We start from the raw sequence: 23329 nt of genomic DNA, 5'->3' as shown, positions 1-23329 counted from the left end.
GGGGTGAGCTCCCGTTGTTCGGTCCCAGCTCCTGCCAACCTAGCAGTTCGAAAGCACGTCCAAGTGCAAGTAGATAAATAGGTACCGCTCCGGCGGGCAGGTAAACGGCGTTTCTGTGCGCTGCTCTGGTTCGCCAGAAGTGGCTTAGTCATGCTGGCCACATGACCCGGAAGCTGTCTGCAGACAAACGCCGGCTCCCTTGGCCTATAGAGCAAGATGAGCGCCGCAACCCCAGAGTCGTCCGCGACTGGACCTAACGGTCAGGGGTACCTTTACTTTTACCTTACTAATCAGGGGACTGATTTGTAAATCCGGGGACTGTCCCCAGGAAACTGGGATATCTGGTAACCTTACTCCATACTCACCAGGACAGTTTATTTACTGGACAAAGCACCTCATGCTAGCAGTTACTTTTTCCAAAAGTATTTATGCTAAGAACTGAAAAACAGCTTTTCTTTCCAGCAGCTATTTGTGATTTTTCCTTTGTATAACTGGTGATAACAACTTAAAAGTCCTATTTATATAATTTTTCATTGTCTACCCCCGAATTGTTTTTACTTTGGCTTGGCAGCCTGCATAGCAGGCAATCCTAGTAGGATATTTAGTATATATATGTCGGGTTCTCAAGGGCTATGGCTTTTGCCAGATGAAGCACTTTTGATTTTGAGGCTGATGAAACACGGTGCTATTATTGATCTGTACATGACACAGCCTGTCTCTCTGCTGGCAGAGTGTAGCAACATTTATCCAGGAATTTGTGAAATGTCACTTGGATCATGTTCGTAAGGTAAACTGGGCAAAAAAACAGGATCCAAGCTGAGAATCTATGTGGAATTGGACGTGACTGTCTTATCCCTATGTCCTATATTCTAGCTCAGGCGAGTGATATTTGTTAACCCAATGGCTGCGGTTTTTATATTATGTTTCAGAGAAGTATGATTATCATTTGAAATACCCTGTCCAATAAAGTCATACTATTTTTCCACTCTGTTTTCAAATGCACTTGGGATCAGAATATTTTAAGTTGGTAAATGTGATCTGAACAACACAAGTCAATAATTTCTGTTCTGTTTGTAGCAAATTGATAGTTCTCATACATCACAGAATAAAAGAATATGCTTATATTCCCTGTAGGAATTCCCTTGCTAGTCTCAGTTCACCTACAGGTGTGTGGGAGAGAGGGAAAGAGAAAGAGAGAGAGCCTGTCTCATTAAAATCTCAGCATGCACTGTGGTCACAAAATCTATGGCTTTGATCTCATGGTAATACCATCCAAAAAAAAAACCCCAACTCCTTCACTGTACATGTTTTCAAAATGTTTTGGTATGCATTTCAAAAATAACTGAATTATTTATTTTAGAATGTACAGATTTTTTTTCCAAGAAACTAAACTGTCAAATCAAATGTGAAACAAGTTTTTGTTAACTAATAAGAAGCAAAGGCTCGGAATAAAAATTCCACATTAGGGCAATACCTTGATAGAGTCAACCAAAATGTTACTAATAGGGCGTTAGCTTTTGAGGTTTCCGGAAATATTCATCAGACCAGAAGGAGGTAAAGAAATCTAGCTGGGAAGAAGAAGCATACAATGGTTGATCCTCTGTTTTTGAAAATATAAAATCCAGATAATACCTAAGGAACTGTGGTGAGGGATGCTCATCATTGGGTACATATCCCGGCCGTGCTGAGGGATCACCACTGGCTGCCTATCGCCCACCGAGCCAGCCCTAAATAAATGTGGACCAGATAGAAAACTGTATTTCTCTCAACTGCCAGATAAGGGCACTGTGATCAGTAATTGGTACCCAGTTAGATTTGCCACAGCCTGAAGATGATGATCAGCTTTTGGTAGCATGGTGGTAGGCTTCTTTTACTTGTGGTGCCAGTGTTGTGGAATGCCCTCTGTACTGTAATATGAGAGGCCCATCACTACTGGCATTCTCCCGGCTGCTGAAAACACACTTCTTTAGGCAAGCACTCCTTTGAGCTTGATCTTCTGATCTTATTGTTTAAACTGCTTTTAAGTGTTTTGTCATTCTTAATTAGCTTATTCATTGTATATTAGGGGTGCTGTATGTCAGGGGTCGGCAAAGGTTTTGTGGCTTGGGCCGGTTCACGGTCCCACAGACGCCGCGGTGGGCCGGAGTGTGCGCGCATGCGCAAACGCTATTTCCGGAGCTTCCTGCAGCCAATGGGAAGCCGGCCAGTGTCGTGGAAGGTGGTCCCTGCTCTGCTCTGCACCGGTTTAGCGCGGCACACGGTAGCCGAGCGGGCGGGTGGGGGGGTCCCTGAGTGAGCAGCAGGGGGTCCATGGGCCGCGTGTGGCCCATGGGCCTTAGGTTGCCGACCCCTGCTCTTTGTAGTTTAATTATATCTGGATTTTATATGCAGTTGTAAACTGTTATATAAGCATATGACTGGTATTATGAATTTATAAATAATAAATAATAGCAATTATCTCCATCATTATGTGAAAAACACAAGTTCCTTGATAAGTGGAAAACAGGAATACAGAGAAAGCTTTTTATACACAAAGCCAGAGATTAAATGTAGGTGATCAACTATTGTATGCTTCTTCCCATCACTTCTAGGTGTGCAACCTGGAACCTGCATGGCACCTAGTAGCTTCATTGGACTGCCTGCTTCCTCCCATGGTTCCTCTTTCACACATAGAATCCCAAAGAATCCTGGGAACAATAGTTTACCCCTCAAAGAACTACAATTCCCAACACCCCTAACAAACTAGTTCCCAAGATTCTTTGAGGGGAGCCATGCATCAAACATGCTTCAACATAAGCTGTTTCCTCCCCCTCTTTTTTAAAAATTAAAAATTGAAAAACCAATCTACCCTGAGGAAAGCTTCAAGGTGGGCACACTTCTTTTAGTTGCCTAATGAATATGCCACCCAAATGTGGATTTTCCTAACTAGCATTTGATCTGGCTTTTATACAAAATAGACAAAATTTTCAAACAAACTTACCAATAATATTCAAATGACTGTAGCTGCAAATATGTGACCATGTGCCACAACTGATATTAATAAACGAAAACCTGAGCAGTTAGAAATTGGCAGAAAACAATCCTTTTTTAGTTTGATTACAATTCCATTTAATATTACTATCGTTACTAATTAAAACTTGGCCAAATTTTTAATCCTTATGTTGTTATAGCACTTTTAAGTAATTTGGAGAGTTTCACCTCTGTCGTCTTAATCACTACAACAACCCTGTACAGTGGGTCAGCATTATTATCCTTGTATTGAAGATAGGACACTGGATATTCTTCCTTTCCCCCTTAGTGAGTTTATGCCTTAGGAAAGATTTGATTTCCTTGCACACAGCCTCCACTCTTGGTCGTTACTCAAGCGCCATTTGTTTGGCCTGTACGGATGTTTTCTAAACTGTATCATAGCACTTCGGTGCATGCAGTGATTTTTATCCATTGCTGAGTGATTTCCTCCCACCACCAAAACCTCTGCCAAGTCCATAAAGAGTACCCTCCCAGCTTGAATGTAGTTCAGCACATGAAGCGTTCATAGAACCATTTAGGCAGACCCTCTCTTTGATAGGAGATAAAGATTGACAATGTAAGCACTCTGCGGGGAGCAGGCTAAGTTGCTAGGAGAGTTAATTTTGTAGCTCAGAGCCAAATGGCTCATCAGCACTAAGCCACAGAGCACAATCTTGAAAAGCCTGGTAACTGAAGGCACAGGTGGAGTTTGACAACAATATTGTGGCCAGGATTGGCAACTATAATTTGCCAGTGGAAGTGTGCCTGGCTCCCCTCCCTATTAGCCCTGGTGAGATTCTGCTTACTGTCGCAGGCCTTTCCATGTTCCGGGAGACGGGTGAAAAAAATGGTTTCCTCAAGCTGTTGGATAAGCAGGAGTCCTTTAAAAAGTGAGAACAACAGATGCAGAATTAACAAGAAAATGATTGCGTCCATTTTAATTTTCACTTGCGTTTACAGGTTTGATGGGATTGGGGACCTCAGGAGTAAGGTCTCAAAGCATTTTTATTGAACAGTCACAGATTTCAGGATAATGGTAGCAAAAATGTCATCCAGAACATCTTATGTGGCTTGGTATCCTGTTTTTTTCTCACCATTTTAGTATGAACAAAACTCAAAGATATATAGAGCTTTGTACTTTCTCCAGCAGTTAATAGCTGCTTGCTTACTTTTGTCCAGAGGTGTTATTATTATCATGATTTCTCCGTAGTATGTATACATTGACTTGTGTTAAAAATTATTGAGAAAATTAACAATAGCTGAGTCCTAGAACACAATGTTTTTTATTTCAAAAGAACTCGGGCTGAGTTCCCAGCATTTCCAGGTAAGGTTAGGAGAGACCCTTGTTCTGTAAGCTGCTTTGAGAGGCTTTTTGGCTAAAGGGTACAGTATTCATGCCAGTAAGTAAATACCTATAATTCTGAGCTTCGTGGGCCATTGATAGGAGACAGCTTCCTACATTCCATGCAGTGTAACGTTATTACAGCTGAAGAAGAAGGCAGTGAAATGCCTGAGATGCACGGAAGCAAAAAAAGGGGGGAAATATTGTATATTCTTCTATTGTCTTCATTGCACAAGAAGAGTCTAGAGAAAATGCTGCTTCCACTCCTAAAAGAGAACTTAAAGCTGCAAATGAATTTTCAGCATCCCCTTATTTTTTGTGCATGTAAAAAGTCATTTGGAAGACTATATACTTTGGTTACATTAAATTTAAATAATCAGAAGCATTTCCCCCCAAAAATCCTTAATATTATGTTACTACTACTATGTTAATGTCTGTTTCTCCATATTTTTGTTAGCTATGTGGAAAACAGATGGAAGCATCCAACACCCATTCCTCAATGAGTATATTTGTGTGTTACCTGAAACATATCAATACTGAGCATTGCTGCTGTTAAATTTGTAATGAGCTGTAGGGGCTGTGAAATTCCCTTACTGGCTCTCATATAAGTACTTCATTTACAGCCTTAGATGTGGCAAGATGCTGGATAATAACGTAGTAAAGCCAGCCTCTACTTTGAGATGTGCTAACCTAATTTTGCCATTCTGAACCTGTTGTTTTCCTTCCTCCAATATTTGGTGTGAGCAGCAGCGGCAGGGCACCTGAACAGTAATGTAACATCCAAAGATATCCTCTCGTGTCCTGCCTAAGTGGTACATTGGTGCCTACAACAGGATTTTGAACTTTTAATGGACAGTGAGCATAAACGTATCGTATCCGCCTGTGTTCACATAAGTGTACATATGTGGTACCTCTAGATGCGAACGGGATCCGTTCCGGAGCTCCGTTCTCATCCTGAGCAGTCCGCAACCCGCAGCGCCACTTCTGCGCAAGCGCAGGTTGCGATTCGGCGCGTCTGCCCATGCGCGTGATGTCAATTGGCGCGTCTGCGCATGCGAGAACCGCCGAACCCGGAAGTAATCCGTTCCAGTACTTCTGGGTTCGGCGCATTCATTTGCAACCCGCAGCGAACGCAACACGGGGTATAACTGTATTTGGTTTTGTATAAAACATGACTATAAAAGTTCACTCAATAAGCCAGACCCAAGTGTGTGATTATACACCTACAGGCAGCGACCATTTTAGGTGTGTCCAATTGTCATGTGACCTCTGACGGGTGGGTCCTTTTCGATCTAGAAGACGGTAGAACGGGAGCATAATGAGATGGGCACAATTTGGGGGTTGCCTGTACTTGGATTACAAGAAATGTATGCAGCAGATAAATACAATAATGTCTATTGCCAGATATGGCTACATAAATTCTAACCAATAATAATAATGATGATGATGATGATTAATACCCGGCAGCTCCCAACAGAATTAAAAGCACAATAAAACATCAAACATTAAAAACTTGCCTAAACAGGGCTGCCTTCAGATGTTTTCTAAAAGTCAGATGGTTGTTTTATTTCCTTGACATCTGACAGGAGGGCATTCCACAGAGTGGGCACTACTACCAAAAAGGCCCTCTTAAAAGGAGCCTAAGAGTCTTGTGCCCCTGGTCACCTGTGCATTCAAGTAAACAGTTCACAATAGGTATGATGAATTCATTGGCCCAATTCATCTGAAAGAATTCTAGCTCTGCGGGATACTGGTTTCATTTATATGTATCTCTGGTAATCAGCAACTTACAATTAGTTATATTACATTAATGTGTTCGTTAGTTTATTGATGTTCCTTTCTGCTAACACTCAGAAGTTAGCAGTTCATAAGAAGTGTACACACAGTGTTGTGATTTTTAAAACCACAAGTTTGCACATTCGTGGAACATACATAAATGTATTAATGCTGCCATTCCTAGATAAACTTCCCCTCAGTGCCCTAATGTATGAAGCTACGATCAAGAACTTGATTTGGCCCTATTTGAAAAGCGGAGAGAGAGGGGAGGTGCTTTGAGAGATAATTTCCGGATTATTTTCTTAATGGATGACTTCTTTAGATGGGTCATCTTCAGTTGGTGGCCTACTTAACACATTTTTGATGTGTTGCCAAATTGAGACTTTTATGATATATAAGAACATAATAATAACAACAGGATTTGTCCTAAGTTTCATTATTTAATTTCAGCACATGAGGTGACAGTTTACAAAATCTTCCTTAAAGCGTGTTAGTGTGACCTTTGAACTGAAACTACAGTGTGAATCCCATTGGCAGGAAAAAATACTTACAAATGTTTTGTTTTTGTTTTTAAGGCAAAAAGCAGTATTATCCACAAGAACATACCTCTATTTCTCTGTTGGGATGTAGTTTAAACACTTCATTAGAGATTGGCATTTTCGGTACCTTTAAGCATCTTTAAAAGCTGCTTTGTTAATTGCAAACCATATTTAGTATGACCTCATAATAATGTAGCACACCTCAAGTGTCATGGCTGTCTGTGCAGCATGCGCTAGAGCAGTGTTCATTTATACTAGACAACTGAACTTCAAGGGGAGCAAAATCTTGATAGGCAATTAGCAGTAATTAGGAAGATTCAACTCGATGAGATGTCAACATTGGATTGCTTTAAAAAAAGAGTTGAATGTCAGGGACTTGAAAATAAAGTTTTTCTCTCGCTGACATACAGGTGTGGCATATGAAATATGAAATGTTAATTTAACTTTTCTGCTTATTATTCATGCACAATATTATTTTGTCATTCAGCTGCTACTCTGACAGAGTGCAAGGGGTGTTAAAACAGTGCTGCTGGAATAAAAGATTAATCTACCACTGGCCAATTAACCAAAGGGTACTTAATGGTCTCTAAAGGCTGATGAAGTCTAGCAACTAGCTAAAGTACTCGTTAGAAAGTCCTGCATTACCTTCATTTGCTTGACATTTTGCGAAATACACTGTTATCTTTCAGTAACTATCTGGAAATAGTTTATAAATGTGTAATCTTGGCAGCTCTTACGAAAGTGAGCAAGTAAGGATATTCTTTCCCTCCCTGCTTTGTCCATCTTATCTGACAAGGTGGCCATTTCTCATTTCCATTTTTCTCCATGTAGTTATGTAGTAGAAGAAAGACTTCCTTTCTTTCCTTTCCTTAAATGAAAAAAAAAAGCATCTTGGAATTCCAAGTTATTAAATTATTATAGCCTCTTATCTGAAGGCAGTAGTGGCTTGATGTCCCACATCTGTTGTTTTTCATAAATATTTTACCTATATGAAGCTCCAAATCTGCAAGAAATAGAAGACCATGGGTATACTTACCTAGTCCCATTTGGTGCTATAATTTTGCAGAGTTCTGTGTTAATGGGCAGGGTACAAATAATAATTTATTATTATTATTAATAACTGCTGCAACACTTAACCATTCCAGCCTGCCTTGCATCCTTCCTGTCCCCATAAAAACTACTTTCAGTATCTCAGTTCCTCTTTGGCATTCCCTTCGTATGCCGTACAGATGATCCAAGCTGCGATGTCAACTAGACAGGCCTGGGTATAAGTGATGCTGGAGGAGTCAGTAGGATAATCTCTGGAGGAAAATCGAACGACCAGAGAAATTACACTCTCAGCGTTGGAATATGCTCAGATGTTGATGGGAATTTCATAACATGCACTAAAGTAGCTAAATGTTTTGAAGGGGGCGTTGTGCTTTCAGTCGCATAATGCTGGAGGCTACAACTACAGATGGAGCGCTTTGACCAAATAACAACTTGGGTGCAATGACCTCCCCGATCCCTCCCTGTAATACATTGCTTTTAGTGTGTTGGCAAATGTTTTATCAGTGTAAAGGTCAAACATGCCTTAGAGCAGGAGTAGGCAGCATGGTGCCCTCTGGATAGCTTGTGTGGTTTGGGTGATTTGTTTCATTAGTTTCAATGAGACTAAAGCATAAATTATTGTCATTTGCATACTGTCCTATTCCCACACATGGTTCACAACATAAAAACACAAAATACACAGTAAAAACAAAAACAATAACAGCCCAATAATCCCCCCCTCCCCAACACATTTTAAAAGGGGATTGGATGTCAATCAGCCAAAGGCCTGGTTAAAGAGGAATGTTTTGCCTTGCGCCTGAAGGTGTATAAGGAAGGTGCCCAGTGAGCCTCCTTGGGGAGAGCATTCCGCAAACAGGGAGCCGCTGCAGAAAAATCCCCTTCTCGTGTTGCCAGACCTTCCAGACCTCTTGTGGAGGAGGCACACAAAGAAGGGCCTCAGATGATGGATCTCGGGGTCCGGGTAGGTTCATATGGGGAGAGGCGGTCCTTGGGGTATTATGGTCCTGAGCCTAAATGGTTGGACAGGACCACATGACACAATCTCAGATTCTGCTTGTGGGCTTTCCATGGGTATCTGGCTGGCCACTGTGACTGCAAGACTAGACAGGCCTTTGCTTTGGCCTGATCAAAGCAGAGCTTTTCTTATGTTCTTTTAATAAAAACCTACAATTTTCTGTTTCAGACAATTATTTTCATAGAGGTGTCAGAATAGGGGTGCATGACGCAGAATGTGGCATTTGGTTAAATTATTTTTCTCCAGCCTTTCTTAGAATACGATATAAACAGCAGTGTAATCTACTACACAAAGATATGTTTCAAAGCTAAAGCCTTTCTTCTAGAGGTGAAGCCTTTGGTAAAATAGTTTACTTGAGAGCTTAGAGGAGAGGCTGATATACAAGAAAACCCTACAGACATACTCAGTTACGCAGAAGCTTTTACAAAGCATTACTGCATTGAGTCAGTTTTTAAGGCATTTTACTTAATAATATCACTGTCTCCAATTTAAATTCTAGTACCTTAATTATGGTTTTGCTGTTGCTCCTGGACAATATAAAACACACACACAGGTAATTAAAATCCTCTGAGGATCACTATTAAAAATATATCTACAGAAAAGAAATTGGATGTTTTTTTGTCTACAGCTGCTATCCTAACCTGCTGCCAGTTACCTAGAGAGTTTTTGGAATAATGCATGCTGTTTACACTAACTTCAGTCAGCTTATCCATACATCTGCTGGCTTTTGCTATTATCTACTGAGTTCATCAGATCAGCAAAGAAGTGTATCTTGATTATCTTGATTAAGCAGAAGCCCTCAGCTACCACCCCCTACTATGTTTTTAATACTAACGTGCCAGTCCTTTCTTTGTCTAATCTAAATTATAACATGACCTATCATTAAGTGCTAAAAGAGTTTTCCCAAGGTATGTACTATATGAAAGATCTATTTTAATGCTGTTACACGTTTATATAAATAGGGTAGACATGAAGATTATTTTTACTATAAATTGATAGCTATTTATATATTTAGTTTCAATTCTGCTGGAAGGTGCTTTTGTGACCTGTCCAGAGCCCTTGAGATAGGGAAGACTAGATCTAGAGTAACAGATCTGAACAGATCTGTGATTATAGATCTACAACCTATCCTTTATCAAAGGCTCAGAGCAGATTACAAAAGCAAACACCATCCATCAGAACATAATAAAATATATTCAAATGCAGTGAAGTTTCCCAGAGCTTTCTTGACTCTTGAGCTGCAAAGGCTAGCTTAGACAAGTAGGTTGTATGCTCTGGAAGGTTTATACTGGGAACTGCTTCTCTTTGCTCCCTAGCTTTGGAACTTGGTACATGGACATAATTAATAAGATGTCTGTTCTCAGAGGAGCATGTGGGCGTCCCATCAGCTCCAGCCAAAATTATTAGAGAAAGTTCTGGGTTCTGGTCCAAGCACATTTGTACACCCAAGGTTGAAGAAGCCTTGTTGAGACTCACTTTATGGATCTGGGCCACTGAATGTGTCAATAAGTAAATTATGGTATTGATGTTTGGATAGACTTCTGGGGTGACTAGAGTATAGATTAAGTTTCAGTGTTTTTCAGTCTCATTTTAACCAACCAAAAGCTTAAAGCTTTTAGGAAAAAGTTGGTTTCTTTTACAATTGATAGTTAATGTCTTAATGGCTTTCAGTATAATCATGTGTATGTTACCCTTTTCCAACCTGGTGCCCCCAGACTGCAGCTCCTATCAACTCCAGCCAACATGGTGTATGTCATATACACAGGATCATACCAAGTAAAATAGAGTGTGAATTGTTGTTGGCATCCATCTGCCTAGAGAGTGCGCCTCGGGGGGGGGGGGAGTCAAACTGTTGTGTTAGCAGCACCGAAGTGACCTCCCCAGGGCTCAAGCCAGGGCATTGTGTAGATATTTATTATTACGGCCATTGGCCCATCGCGCACGATTTTTCAAACAACACACACACACACACTTAGGGCATTGTGTATGGAGGTCCTAGACTGCCCAGGTTACAAGACCCCCATCTCAGCCTCACTGATGTGGTTCATAGGCAAGAAGAGCAATACGTTTGGCACCAGCTTGGCTGCAGGAGTTGCTGGAAGGAGGCGTACAAAGTGCCATGCAGCAGTCTTAGTGACTCCACTCCAGATTTGTGTAGGGTTTACTCATTTGCCTTTTCTTCTTTTAAAGATATACCACAAGGCAGAGAGGTTTAGAGGTAAAGGTAGAGGGGCCCCTGACCGTTAGATCCAGTCGTGTCCGACTCTGGGGTTGCGGCGCTCATCTCGCGTTAATGGCCGAGGGAGCCGGCGTACAGCTTCCGGATCATGTGGCAAGCATGACTAAGCCGCTTCTGGCGAACCAGAGCAGCACACGGAAATGGCGTTTACCTTCCCGCCAGAGCGGTACCTATTTATCTACTTGCACTTTGACGTGCTTTCGAACTGCTAGGTTCAGGGTTTTCCTTCTCCTAGATGGGCTCCCTTTCCTTGTTGATGAATGCCATCTGCTACTCACTTCCTTCTACAGCACATACTGTTAGACCCACATACTGTTAGACCCACTACTGAGGGTTTGAGACCCATCAGCTACCTTCACCTGGTTTAGCCAGCCTGCTGAAGCCATCCCCGGTGTGTGTGACTGCTGTCACATGCTGACAGCTTCTAGGAGACACAGGTGTGAGAGCTGAATGAGGGTGGGGACCAAAGGTGGGCAAAGTACCCCAGCCGGCACAACATGTCTGACACCAGACATATTATAATTTATCTGCTTGTCTTTCCTCCTCACTGAATTAAAAATAAATAGCATATAGCTCTGGTTTGTGTTGATCGTATATTGTACACATACCTCCATCAACCCCATAGTCAAATTATTCAACTCAAAAGAAAGCACTGCCCTATTTTAAATGAGCCCAGTAATTCCCCAACTTCTAGTCTTTCAGGTTCAGTAGTAGAGAACAGGAGATACACACACATGCACACACACAAATGATTTAAAAATATTTTTAAGGCGAGAGAAATGGCAAATTTAGTGAAGACATCAATGAAAAAGAACAAGAAATGAATACATGAGTCTTAAGGCTTTTTGGAGAGAATAAATGTTGGGCAAACCCACTGCCTCCCAATTTTTCTCTGGGGCGGCTTATTGTCTGTTTTAATAACGCCCCAATATTTCCTTCCAATTCTTTTTTTAATGTTCCCTTTTCTTGTCTACATTCTTTGCTTTTGTGCATGCTTCCTAAGTCCTTTCTTCTATTTCCTGCCTTCTACCTTCAGATTAACATTATAGTGTATCTGTTTCTTATCTCCTTATTTCAGTACAAAATATAAAGAAGCTACAGCTAGCTGTTTTAAATGGTAGCATCTTTTGCAGTGTCTAATTGGGAGTCTTCACAAGGGAAGTTTTTTGCTCCTCTGAGAGATTGCAATACCATTTTGTCTAATTGTTCCTTATGTTAAACTACCATATTATAAGCATCTTTGGAATATTAAAATAGTACTATTGTTGAGCTCTTAAGGAGCCTTCGGCTGTTATGCCATTAAAAGCTTGGTGGCTTTCTGCTGACTACAGTCTGGTAAAAGATTATTCCAGCTATTACAGAATAAAACATGTTCCTATATTCCACAGCATAGCAAAATTAAGGTAAATACTGAATACTTCATTTTACCATTTTAAGACGCACGCTGCAGCACCATTTCACATCGCATAAATGCTCCTGATCCATTGTCAGTCAAGTTCAGTAAGACTGAAATAGTTTATTTGCTTGCTATTCATATGAACTAAATCCCTAACAAGCCTCATCTGCTAATTGGACTTAACATTTATGTTGCTAAATGAGAAGCATTTTGGCTGCAGTGTTGGGTGGTAAGACCTACCCAGTGGAATAAACAACTAACATCTGCTATCTTGTCGTGCTCCAGCTTGGCTTTTACCAGTTAAGTACATCAGCCCCAGGGTCAAGGTTATGGAATTTGTGGTTTCCTGGCTCTTGTGTGTACATGAGGAAGGGAAGAAGCAACAACATGAAGACCAGCCAAACAGAAGTTCTGCAGGGCATATGGTCTATTTTGCTTTAACCTCCACAAGTCCTACAAACCTAATAAGTCAAAGCACACTGCTCCATAGCATTTGTCAATAGAATATTCATGTGGACTTATTCCGGCGGCCATTACATTCAATCCACATTTCCTACATAAAGTGAAATCTGAGAATATTTCACTGTTTTCACATACACATCACAAGGAATATCAGTGGCAGTGGGGAACAGTATTAACTATTCTTTAAAACGTCATTTCCCTCTCCCCTTTGATAGGCAAATATCACTAAAGGCAGCCTCTCCACTTTCCCCCTTCTTTTTTAATATGGTTGTATCTTGTTTTGCAACCAGCGAAATCAGCCAACGCATTTGCAATTTGGACAATGCACGGTGCATATGTTGCGTTTCATAATTCTAAATGTAAAATTATACAGCATGTTGGTCTCTACTGCATATTGAACACAACTGTCGCTATTATTACTTTCTTTGGAAAACAGACACTGACGTCCAACCTGACTGAGTTGCAGCGAGAAAAATCAGATTTACAAGGGAAGTTGGACCACCTGACCCAGTCTATGAAAGTGAGAGAGGGTCTGTCTCCTGTGACATCTGGCCCTACTGGAATGACACCAGCAACTCCATTAAAGAATGTGGATTTGGAAATGAAGCAGATGCAGTGTAAACTGAAGGTGACAGTCCACGTTATGAAATTATTATGAAATTTGCATTTTATGTCCTAAAGAGAGTATCAAGCGCTGAAAGACCAAAAATAAAATGCATCTTGCAGCTTGGGTAAATTTGCTATTAAATGATGGTCACACAACCATAATTAAATAAGAATTACTTAACATTCAGTCAGATGAAATTGAACTGGCTCGCTTCATCTGTTCAAAGATTAGAGAAAATAAATCAGGTCCAGGACTATGATTAAATCTGGCTTGTTGAAAGTGTTAGGCTGTGTTTAAGACAAATCATATGATTCCACTCTTTACAGTATAAGAAGTGAGATTTAAAATTGCTACGTTCACTGGATGTGTGTGTCCTATGAAGGATATAAATCACCATTGTGGCTGTTTGAGAGGATAGTGACCTTGCATTTTGTGACAGTATGAAAATATAATCTAGGAGAAAGAGGTCCCTGTAGTCATATTCTCCTCAACCCTCTGTTGCTGTCCACTCCCAGAAACTTCTTCCTTTCTGGAACACCTGTCTGAAAGTCTTTCCAATGTTTCTGGGAAAGCCTCAAGCCTAATCAGAAAATGCTGTCGACTTTCAACAGTATTGGTGAACATTTTAAAAAACCAGCACGACTCCACCAATCACATTTATCACAATGATTATTTTGCATTCCTGACTTCTTTTTTTTTTTTTTTTTTTTTTTTTAATAATAAACTTTATTCTTTTAAAAAACACTCATACATATAACAATTATCACGACATAGAACAAAACATAATATAGATAACATACAACAAAACACCACTTGGACGAGGAAAAGTAAAAGAAGAGAAAGAAAAGGGGGAGAATAAGGATAGAGAGAGAAAAGAAAATAATAAAAGGAAAGATGTAATTATTTACATTCTTACCAAACATAATAATCCAATACAAACATCAAAAACAAAAAATTGTAACAGAATTTCCACAAATTAAAACATTTCGATGTTAAATAAAAAGACTTCCAACTAAACTCGCTGTTTCTGTTGTTCATTGTCTATATTTATCGCACAGTTGTAAATTTTTCTTTTTATTCCTTTTTGTCTCCTTATTACCTCTTACTTGATTTATCATCTGGTTCAGTCTATTTCTGCTATAAAGGAGCTCCTAATACCGTTATTCTCCAGGTATTCCTCAAATAGCTTCCATTCAGTATGGACTTTTTGTTTAGTCTGCTCTCTTACCCTTCCGGTGTTCATTGCTAATTCAAAGTACTCTAACATCAAGTTTTGCCAATCTATCATACTTGGTAAGGTCTTATTCTTCCAATTCCTGGCTACTAATATTCTGGCCGCTGTTATTCCATATAGTATTAATGTTCTTTTTGGTTTTTTTATCTCATCTGGCACTATACTTAGTAAAAATAATTCCGGTTTTTTCTTAAACGTGCATTTCAGTAATTTTTTCAATTCTTCATAAACATTGTTCCAGAATATACTAACCTCTTGACAATTCCACCACATGTGCATATATGACCCACATTCTTTATCGCACCTCCAACATAAATGTGATCTGTTTTTATACATTTTGGCTAGTTTATCCGGTGTATAGTGCCATCTTGACTTCTTTGAGGGGGTTAGAATTGCAGTATGGAGTTTAATCTTAATGGAAACATTGGCAATATCAAAAAGTACATAGAGAGCACAGGTTGGAGAAACAGAAAGAAAGAGTACATGCAGGCTGAAGGTTTTGTGATATTTGAATGTTGATTGGGGGGGGGGGGGAGCCCAGCACCGGACGGCCACAGCAGTGCTTCCGTACTGTGCTCAGGTCCCAGAAAATAACATACTTAAAATTTGGATTCAGATAGAGCAAGACGACTCCTCTTGGTAAAAGGAAGAACCCTGGGGTAGGGTGGAGGAGAAAGCCCGTGGTTTCATCTTTGTGGACAGACTATTTCAAAGTAGTGAATTTTAGTATGTTATTTTCCTATTTCACCCACAAACATCATGGATAGTGGATGATAAAATATTTAATTAGAGCCAAATCAACCTTCATAGCACTGTGCGATGGCATTCCTGATTTATATAAAAAATTAAAACAAGTTTGTTCTTTGTATAAGCTTTTGTGTGCATACACACTTCTTCAGATACGAAAGTTTTTACCAAAAACAATATTAGTTGGTCTCTAAGATTCTACTGGACTGTGTGTGTGTGTGTATCTGTGTATCGACTGCGTCAGACCAACACAGCTACCTACCTCTGAATCTTAATTCCTGATTTAGTTAAGCAGATTTTAGTGGAACCCTACGTTAGTCTCCCAATACTAACTCATGAAAACCCTAATCAAGTATCCCGGTGCTTTTCCAAAGTCAACATTATTTTATTATTTATTGCATTTATATCCTGCCTTTCCTACAGTTCACTCAAGGCAGCATATATTTTGTCTCCCCTTCCAAAAAAAAGAAAGAAAGAAAGAAAAAAGAAATCCTCATCACAACCCTAGGAGGTAGGCTAGTTTGAGAGATGGTGACTGGTGCCAAATCAACCAGTAAGGTTAATGGCTGAGTTGGGAATTGAACCGGAGTTTTCCCGGTCCTAGTCTATCACTCTGATCCCTATACCACATGGCTTCCTAGTATAGCGCATTGTTCATAAGACTGCCTTGCTTTTCAAGCAGTTACAAGGGATACACCTGGAAGTTTGCTGCTGTATGGAAAAACACAACATTGTGATTTGCTACAGCTACCCACATATCAAAGTTTACATATTAACGGTGTGGCTTCTTAATACACCCCTCAGTGTGTCCTGCATTGTCCAGCAACTTTAGCAAAGAGAATTTTAAGAAAGCTATTAGAAATGCAATTAACTTATACGATGCATCTGACTTCCTGAGAACCTGTTATAAAGCCATCATCGTTCGTGCACGCGTCTCAGTTTTCCCTGCAAGGTTTAGGATAAATAGTCCGAGATTGTACCTTATTCATGTATCTCCCCCCCCCCCTTTCCAAATTCCAAAGTCTAACCACACAATAAGTGGTTTTTGAGAACCAGGCTTCCTGCATCTTAACGCTCCTACCCAATCACTGCTGGAAGAGATTTGCTTCATTTCCTTTCCCCTTCTTTGCAGCGTTGTTTTCCACAGGAAGTGGTGACTTTCCCCCTTGGACACAAGCACTGCTGTGTAGCTCTTTGCAGAGGCCCACGTTCCGCACAAGTGTCCACTTTCACTTGGCACATGTAAACGCCTCTGACGGTGTGTTGCACTTCACCCTTAATGAAGGTCATGCTGCACAAGTTGGCCTAAGGAACTTCAGTTATTATTCTGCTGCCATCTATCATTTTAACTATTTTCAGGTTAAACTTAATATATTTCAGGTTGGGGTGACATGCCCAGTGCAGAACTGCTGGAATCCTAGGCATGCTTTGACCACATGAAAACATTTCACTTCCCCCTCCCCCCCCCACCTTTTTTTTTTTTTTGGTAAATGTAATAAATGACTGCAGCTCTGTTCTGAAAAATCTTTTTCCTTACCCAGAGAAAGCTCCTGTTGAAGTGCACTGTAACGCAAGAATTATGACTTGCATTCTTTTTGTGGCTCAGGAGTATAAACTATAACATTATTTTTCATCCCTTATAGTATGATTGTGTTTATGAACATGCAGAGCCAGCCTTTTTTTAAAAAAAGAAAAAAACTAATGAGAGGTTCAACTTCCTGGCATGCTTTACCAAGTTGCGTTTACATTCTTCGCAAACCTGCTTTTAATTTTTATTTCATTATATGAATGCTAAAACAGGATCGTTACAGTCCCTGCCATGAGAAAATGTCGGAATTTCAAGGCACTGTGGGTAGCCAGTATTATTGGATTTTAATTAGAGGAACAGCTATCATTTTATTTTTAAGCCAGTGAGTAAAAGGGTGTAGCAGTGCAGAAGAGGCTGCTCAATATAACTGCAGTTTACCCCATACTCTACCCATCAGAGTCTATACTTCCCTTGAGGGGAAGAATACTATGTGCAAGGCTCCCATTAATGTTAATGGGAGTTAGAAGGCTGCAATGAGCAGGAGACATTCCAGCAGAGTTTGGGTTTACTGCCTATCCCATCTCTTCACTCACAGTTTTACACCTAATGTGTAAATTCCCCAGGCCAAAACAAGGGCTGAACTTGCAGATAGGAATGCACACCTACGGTGAATTCATCTCCCACTTCTGCATCGAAAGGTGGAGGAGGAGAGGATGCCATTTACTCTGAAATACTCCAAAATGAAAGTTAATTGTTGCAGTTCCACGCCACCAATTTTAGCTGTTGATCACTGTGGAAAATGTGGTAGGATTATTTCAAACGGCTGAGAGGTTTCTTTTTGTGACATTCCCTTTTCTCCAGAGTTGCCTAAAATAACTGATTTAAGGCCCTATGATCATCTGTGTACATTAAGTTGTGCTGTCTACTTCCAAGTAGTATACATAGAAAAAACAAAGTCTATGGACATCCTTGTTTAGCCTGCTAAAATTCTGGCGTGTTGGTGGTGAAAATAGTAACAGTAGAGGAAGTGATCCAGATGCTGGTGTCCTGTGTGACTATGCCTAAGGAGGACATGGGGAGAACAGACCAAAAAACTATACGGTCAACTCCTGCTCCATTTACGTAATGTTTCTCATAGGTCTCATGCAAATCTTGAAGATCAAAAGCCTGAGAAGAAGCACAGGTCTCTCAGACATATGCCTTTTGTTTCCCAAACCTATCCTTTGAGGAAACACAGTTGATGGAAAATTTCTGTAAGCCGATCATAAGAGTTTAATATTTTTTCTGCCAAATAAGACGGAATGTATCTACCTCTGGGCTGGCCCTGATAAATAACCATTTAGTGGTTATAAAGTCAGCAGTGTGAAACATTAGCAAAGTGTTTCTAAAGGGCAGAATTTCTAAGCACAAAAGCTGTAAGAGATATTCTTTTGTGCTGTGATGTACACTAATGATTGTTTAATAGTGATCAAAATAGACTATAAACTATTATACAGTAAATTTTTTTGTTTGGAACAAGATCATTATGAGTTATACTTTCGATAATTCTAAATCTACACTATTGAGGCTTTAATAAATATTTTATTCAATCTAGAATGCAAATAATGAAATCACTAAACAGTCATCAACCATTAAATCTTTGAAATATGAAGTCCAGCGAAAAGAAGAACAGATGCGTGAACTACAGGAAAAGTAGGTTCACTTTGCCTCTCCATTGTGTCTGGTTCCCCCCAGTGGCAGAAATGTAATTACTTAACAGAATTTTGGGTCAAGTAGAGACATTTTTCTGAAAGTGATATTTTCCATCCAGTTTCTTTTTTTCTTTATGATGCCTGTTTCAAACTATTGCAGCAGTACATGCTGATGACTTTAAAAACAAAAGACAAAAACTGATGAGTTGTTAACTGACTATAATTTCTGTATAGCAAAAAGAGTATCAACAGTCACATTTCAGATTGCAGAGTTAGCTTGCTTATCCCTTGATGTAAATCTAAATGATTGTTTCACTCCAGCTAAAAGCAATCTTTCAAATACAAATGCCTAAGGGCTTAAAGACAAGTCAAGGTTTAGATGCTTAAACAGGATTAAATCTCCAGTTTTACACCTGCAAAAGGGCAGTTAGGCTTATTCATTTTTATGTTTGTTAATTCTGCAACTCTGTTCCTGTTTACTCAGAAATACATCCCATTGTATTCAGTGGGGCTGACTCCCAGGTATAAGTGTTTATTATAGGATTGCAGCTTTAACTCTGAAAAACATTAACTTTGAAAATCACATCTTATTTATTTTACATATATAACACTGTATTTTAACTGGTTTGTTCCAGAAGTGCATACTATAGATTTGTAGATTGATTATCTAGTCAACTATTAAAGTCACAGAAATGCCTGCAGATGAGTAAACTTGCTACCTACTAATGTGTGGTATGGAAATAAAAATTATTTTATCGACGTGGTTCCTTCACCTTTAAGATAGGAGTATCTTTAAAATACATTCATGGAATGCATATTTCATTGATTAATGCCTTAAGATGCAGCTAAAGAACCCAGCCCCTCCATTTTTTAGATTTTAGATAAGACTGTGCCCTACCATTATTTTATATGGTAAATACAGAATGTGCTTTGCTGGAGGTGATCTACTTGATTGCTCCCAATACACGGTTAGGTGACCATTCAAATGTAAATTCCTTCTATCCTTTTTTTATTATGCCATGGTTTTCTTGCTGATTTTATGTGACATGATATCAACAACAATGTATTATGTATATTCAACATACTGATTTGATTTATTTGGATAAAGTATTGTGGCCATAAGAAAACAGTTTCAAGTAATAAGGCAATAGGCATCCTGTTTGTCTCACATATCACCCAATCAGCAGTTTTTAAAATTCCACTGCCACAGATTTGCTATGGAAAAGTGTGCATTTCCTTCAGAGATGCTGTGTGTAGAAGCAATGCTGTCTTTGAAATCAGTGTATTGATTTTCCACAGATATTACCCACAGACATATTTTAATTCCTTCCTTTTTATTGTTATGAAGCTTTTTACATCCTAAATAAAGGTGTATAATCATGCTGGGCAGTCCACATATTTGCACTTTTAAATTGATACTTTAGTAAATTACATTCTACCTCTTCTTCACTTTGTCAGCCTACACCAAAATAATACAATATTCTACTTTCTCTTTGCTCATAATTGTATGCTCACCTTAGTATGATTAACTGTAGGAAGTGCTGTGCATTTGCATTGCTGGTATAATAATGTTGTGCTTAGAGTTCAGAAGTCCTCAGAGTTTCAATTTATCTGCTGTATCTTTATATGTGTAGAAAAATGCAATGATTTCCAACACCTTTGCACTGGCAAAATGTACAAAGATTAGCACTCACCAGAGTCATACATTTTAATTATTCAAAATAAGCACACAGTAGTAATGTTTCCTAATTCTGTGGATATTGCGTTCCTCCTTATTTGAAGGATTTCTCGAATGGAGAGAGACCTAAGTATGAAAAGGAATTTAATAGAAGATTGGAAGCTGCGCATGAAAGCAAATCAGGAAAAAGAAAAAAGCTTTAATGAAAAACTACAAACTCTTGAAGAAAAGGTCTGTCGTGTTTGTTGTGTGTTTAACCCCCCTCCTCCAAAACGAGCATCACATACAAAAATCAAAATATTAACACCGTAGTTGAGGTTTTTTTTTTTTAAAAAAAGTGTTGCACTTAGAAATGCTATCAGATCTCATTGATTAATTGCAGCAGTCGTGATAATTCCATTCATTCATAAAAAGAGCACATTTGTGCTATCTAAACAGTAAAATAATTTAATGTGAGAATGAAAGGTTTGCTGTGTACATATGGTATATAGTGAAGCTGGTTTTTCTTATGCTTGTTGATTTTAAAAAAATGCAGCTCAATTACCTGATATGTGAAATATATGTGTTTGTTCTATCTAACATCTAGCAGAAAGAAAAGATTACATTTCAATTAGCTTTATAATAACAGTGACACGTTATCCCTTTCGCTGTTATATATTTAATGATTCCATTTTATGCTATTCTGCAAGTTGTTTTCTCCCTAAATATTTAATGCATTTTGCAGATGCTTAAAGGGACGAGAAGTGAAATTGCGCCTTCCTTACGCTATCTGCCCAGCACCCTTTTATTCCCAGCAAACAGGGCTCACATGGAGGAACCCCTGAGGCTTCACACTGTACAACCTCAGAGCAGAAATAGTTTTCGAGGCGAGCCCTACTTTGATTCTCTTTAAAATCAGGTGCTGGCTGCATTGCTCTGAAAGTAGCCTGTACCGGCAGCCATTAAGCACTTGTCAGTTCCAGAGAGAACTCCTCTCTTGCCCTCCATGTCAGAGATAAGATGTCATTAAGAAATCATCAGCCAAAAAGAGGGGGGCTGGTTGGGGGGTTGGGGTTGAGAGGAAATCACACCAAGAAGGTGCAAAATGAATCCTTGATTCTGTTTCTGTTTTAGAAAATCAATGTTTTGAAGAGCTGTGATATTAAATCTTGCATGTTTTGATTTCGGGGAGAGAAAGTATCTGCATACCATAGATTGCATAGAACTTGAATATATTTTCTTTACAGTTGTTTGAGAAAGGCTGATCCAAACAAAATCTATAGGTGCTGGATACTAACAGAAGGGTTGTGTGGTTAATATTTCTTTCCATCAAAACCTGAAAGCACTAATTCTCCATGTAGCTATACTTTCTGCATGCTTATATCTGTCTACTTGCTAAATGCTATGAATTTTGTAATAACTACGAAGTTGCAGTTCTGCAGCCAGTTATGTGTGAATAAGTTCTATTGATTTCCATGGGATACAGTCCCTGCAGGAGCAGCTGGAAGAGAGCTGCCGGCCTTTTCACCTAAACTGGCAAAAGAAATGTTTACAATTAAATGTAGTTGTTATTTTGGCAAAAGGTTTTAAGTTTCCCCTTGAAATGTTTTAAATATTTTCCCTAATAACAATTGTTATCTGGGTGTTACTTCAGGTAAAGTCATTGACGGAAGATTGTTCAAACAAAAAAACGTCGATTGATTCACTAAAGCAAAGGCTTAATGTAGCTACGAAAGAGAAGGCACAATATGAGCAGATGAATCACAAAGCTAAGGAGGAGCTGGAGAAAAAGGTACATGGCTACAGATTGTTTTGGATTAAACACAGAATATTTTATTTCTACCTAACCTTTTCATGTACAGTATTTATTACCCAAAGAAAAAGAGTGGTGAAGTCATCAACTCTGCATTTTCACTCTACCCGTAGCGGTATCTCTGTGGTTTTTTATTCTCTTGGACTTGGAGCCTTTACAAGATACAAATGTAATGGCAAAATGCATATTTGAAGATGAATTAAATGAATCACAGTATGATGTTCTGTGATATTAGCCTAGGTAATGAAATTCAATATGCCCCTGTTTGTAGCACCCTAAAATGGGTTCAGTGGAGCTGCTTTTTTTTTTGCGCAATTCAAGAAGCAAGGACTGAAACTTCTGGTTGGGGCAGTCAGGGAATATGTGAACATGCTCCTGTGGTGCCCACCATCATTATCCTTAGGTCAGGGATGAGAAACTTGGGCGGGGGGGGGGCACTGCTGCTCTCCCAGCTTCCAAACACAGTGTGAGGGGAGGGGTGAGCACAGGGAGGAGTCTGGCGCTGTTCAGGGGCACCATGGCAATAGAGGCAGATGGGCTCCCCAGCACCACACAGTGCCAAGTTACCCATGCCTCCCCCCCCCCCCAGAGAGCACTAACAACATGCAGTGTTTGGAAGCTGGGGAAGCCGAGTGCCCCTCCTACACCGCCACTACCTCCAGATAGTTGTTGGACTCGCAGGAATTACAGCAGTCCAACAACTTATGGAGGCCCATAGGTTCCCCACCCCTGCTCTATGTAGAAAGCATATCTTTGGCTCTCCCTTGGTTTTCTATTCATATTGTTCTTTTAGCTTAGGTAGAGACAGAGGTTTTAAGTGTTGTTGTTAAGTGCATTTTGGCACCTGTGGCGAACCACACAATGGCACTCCCCCACTAGGGAAGAACGGTATATTGGGAACAAAGGGGGGGGGGAATAAAATTCTACATTGGGAGCAGGGATGGGAGGAGCAAAGGGCCATTGCAGAGGTGGCCTTGGCTTTGGCTTAAGGAGTCTACAGACCCTGCTTCCAAGGAGAGGCAGCAGCAGGAGGAGAGGGCAATGCATTCCAGATCTGCTGCCTCTGTGGATCTTGCTGCCTCACCTTGCCTTATGGGTTGGTACCTAGAAAAAGGAGGAAAGAAAGATGGAATGAAGGCCACCTATGAACTCAAAGCTTACTCTTGTCTCCTACTGGGTCAAAAACCCTACCTTCGTATTATGGGCAGGACATACCCTGAGTGC

General features: G+C 39.8%; 1 protein-coding gene across 3 annotated transcripts in view; it reads left to right on the top strand.

Moving 5' to 3' along the window:
- CNTLN (centlein) overlaps nucleotides 1-23329 on the top strand; it is a 160097-nt gene that overhangs the window by 110042 nt on the left and 26726 nt on the right. For all 3 annotated transcript variants that reach the window (XM_033173714.1, XM_033173715.1, XM_033173713.1), the window contains 4 exons: nucleotides 13265-13456; nucleotides 18539-18636; nucleotides 20418-20544; nucleotides 21947-22084. In XM_033173714.1, the coding sequence (XP_033029605.1) occupies nucleotides 13265-13456; nucleotides 18539-18636; nucleotides 20418-20544; nucleotides 21947-22084 (555 nt within the window). The remainder of the gene's footprint in view (nucleotides 1-13264; nucleotides 13457-18538; nucleotides 18637-20417; nucleotides 20545-21946; nucleotides 22085-23329) is intronic.

Source organism: Lacerta agilis, chromosome 16 (genome assembly GCF_009819535.1).
Source record: "Lacerta agilis isolate rLacAgi1 chromosome 16, rLacAgi1.pri, whole genome shotgun sequence".
Lineage (NCBI taxonomy): Eukaryota > Metazoa > Chordata > Lepidosauria > Squamata > Lacertidae > Lacerta > Lacerta agilis.
Note: the sequence above shows the minus strand (reverse complement) of the source record. Positions and strands in the feature narration are given on the sequence as shown.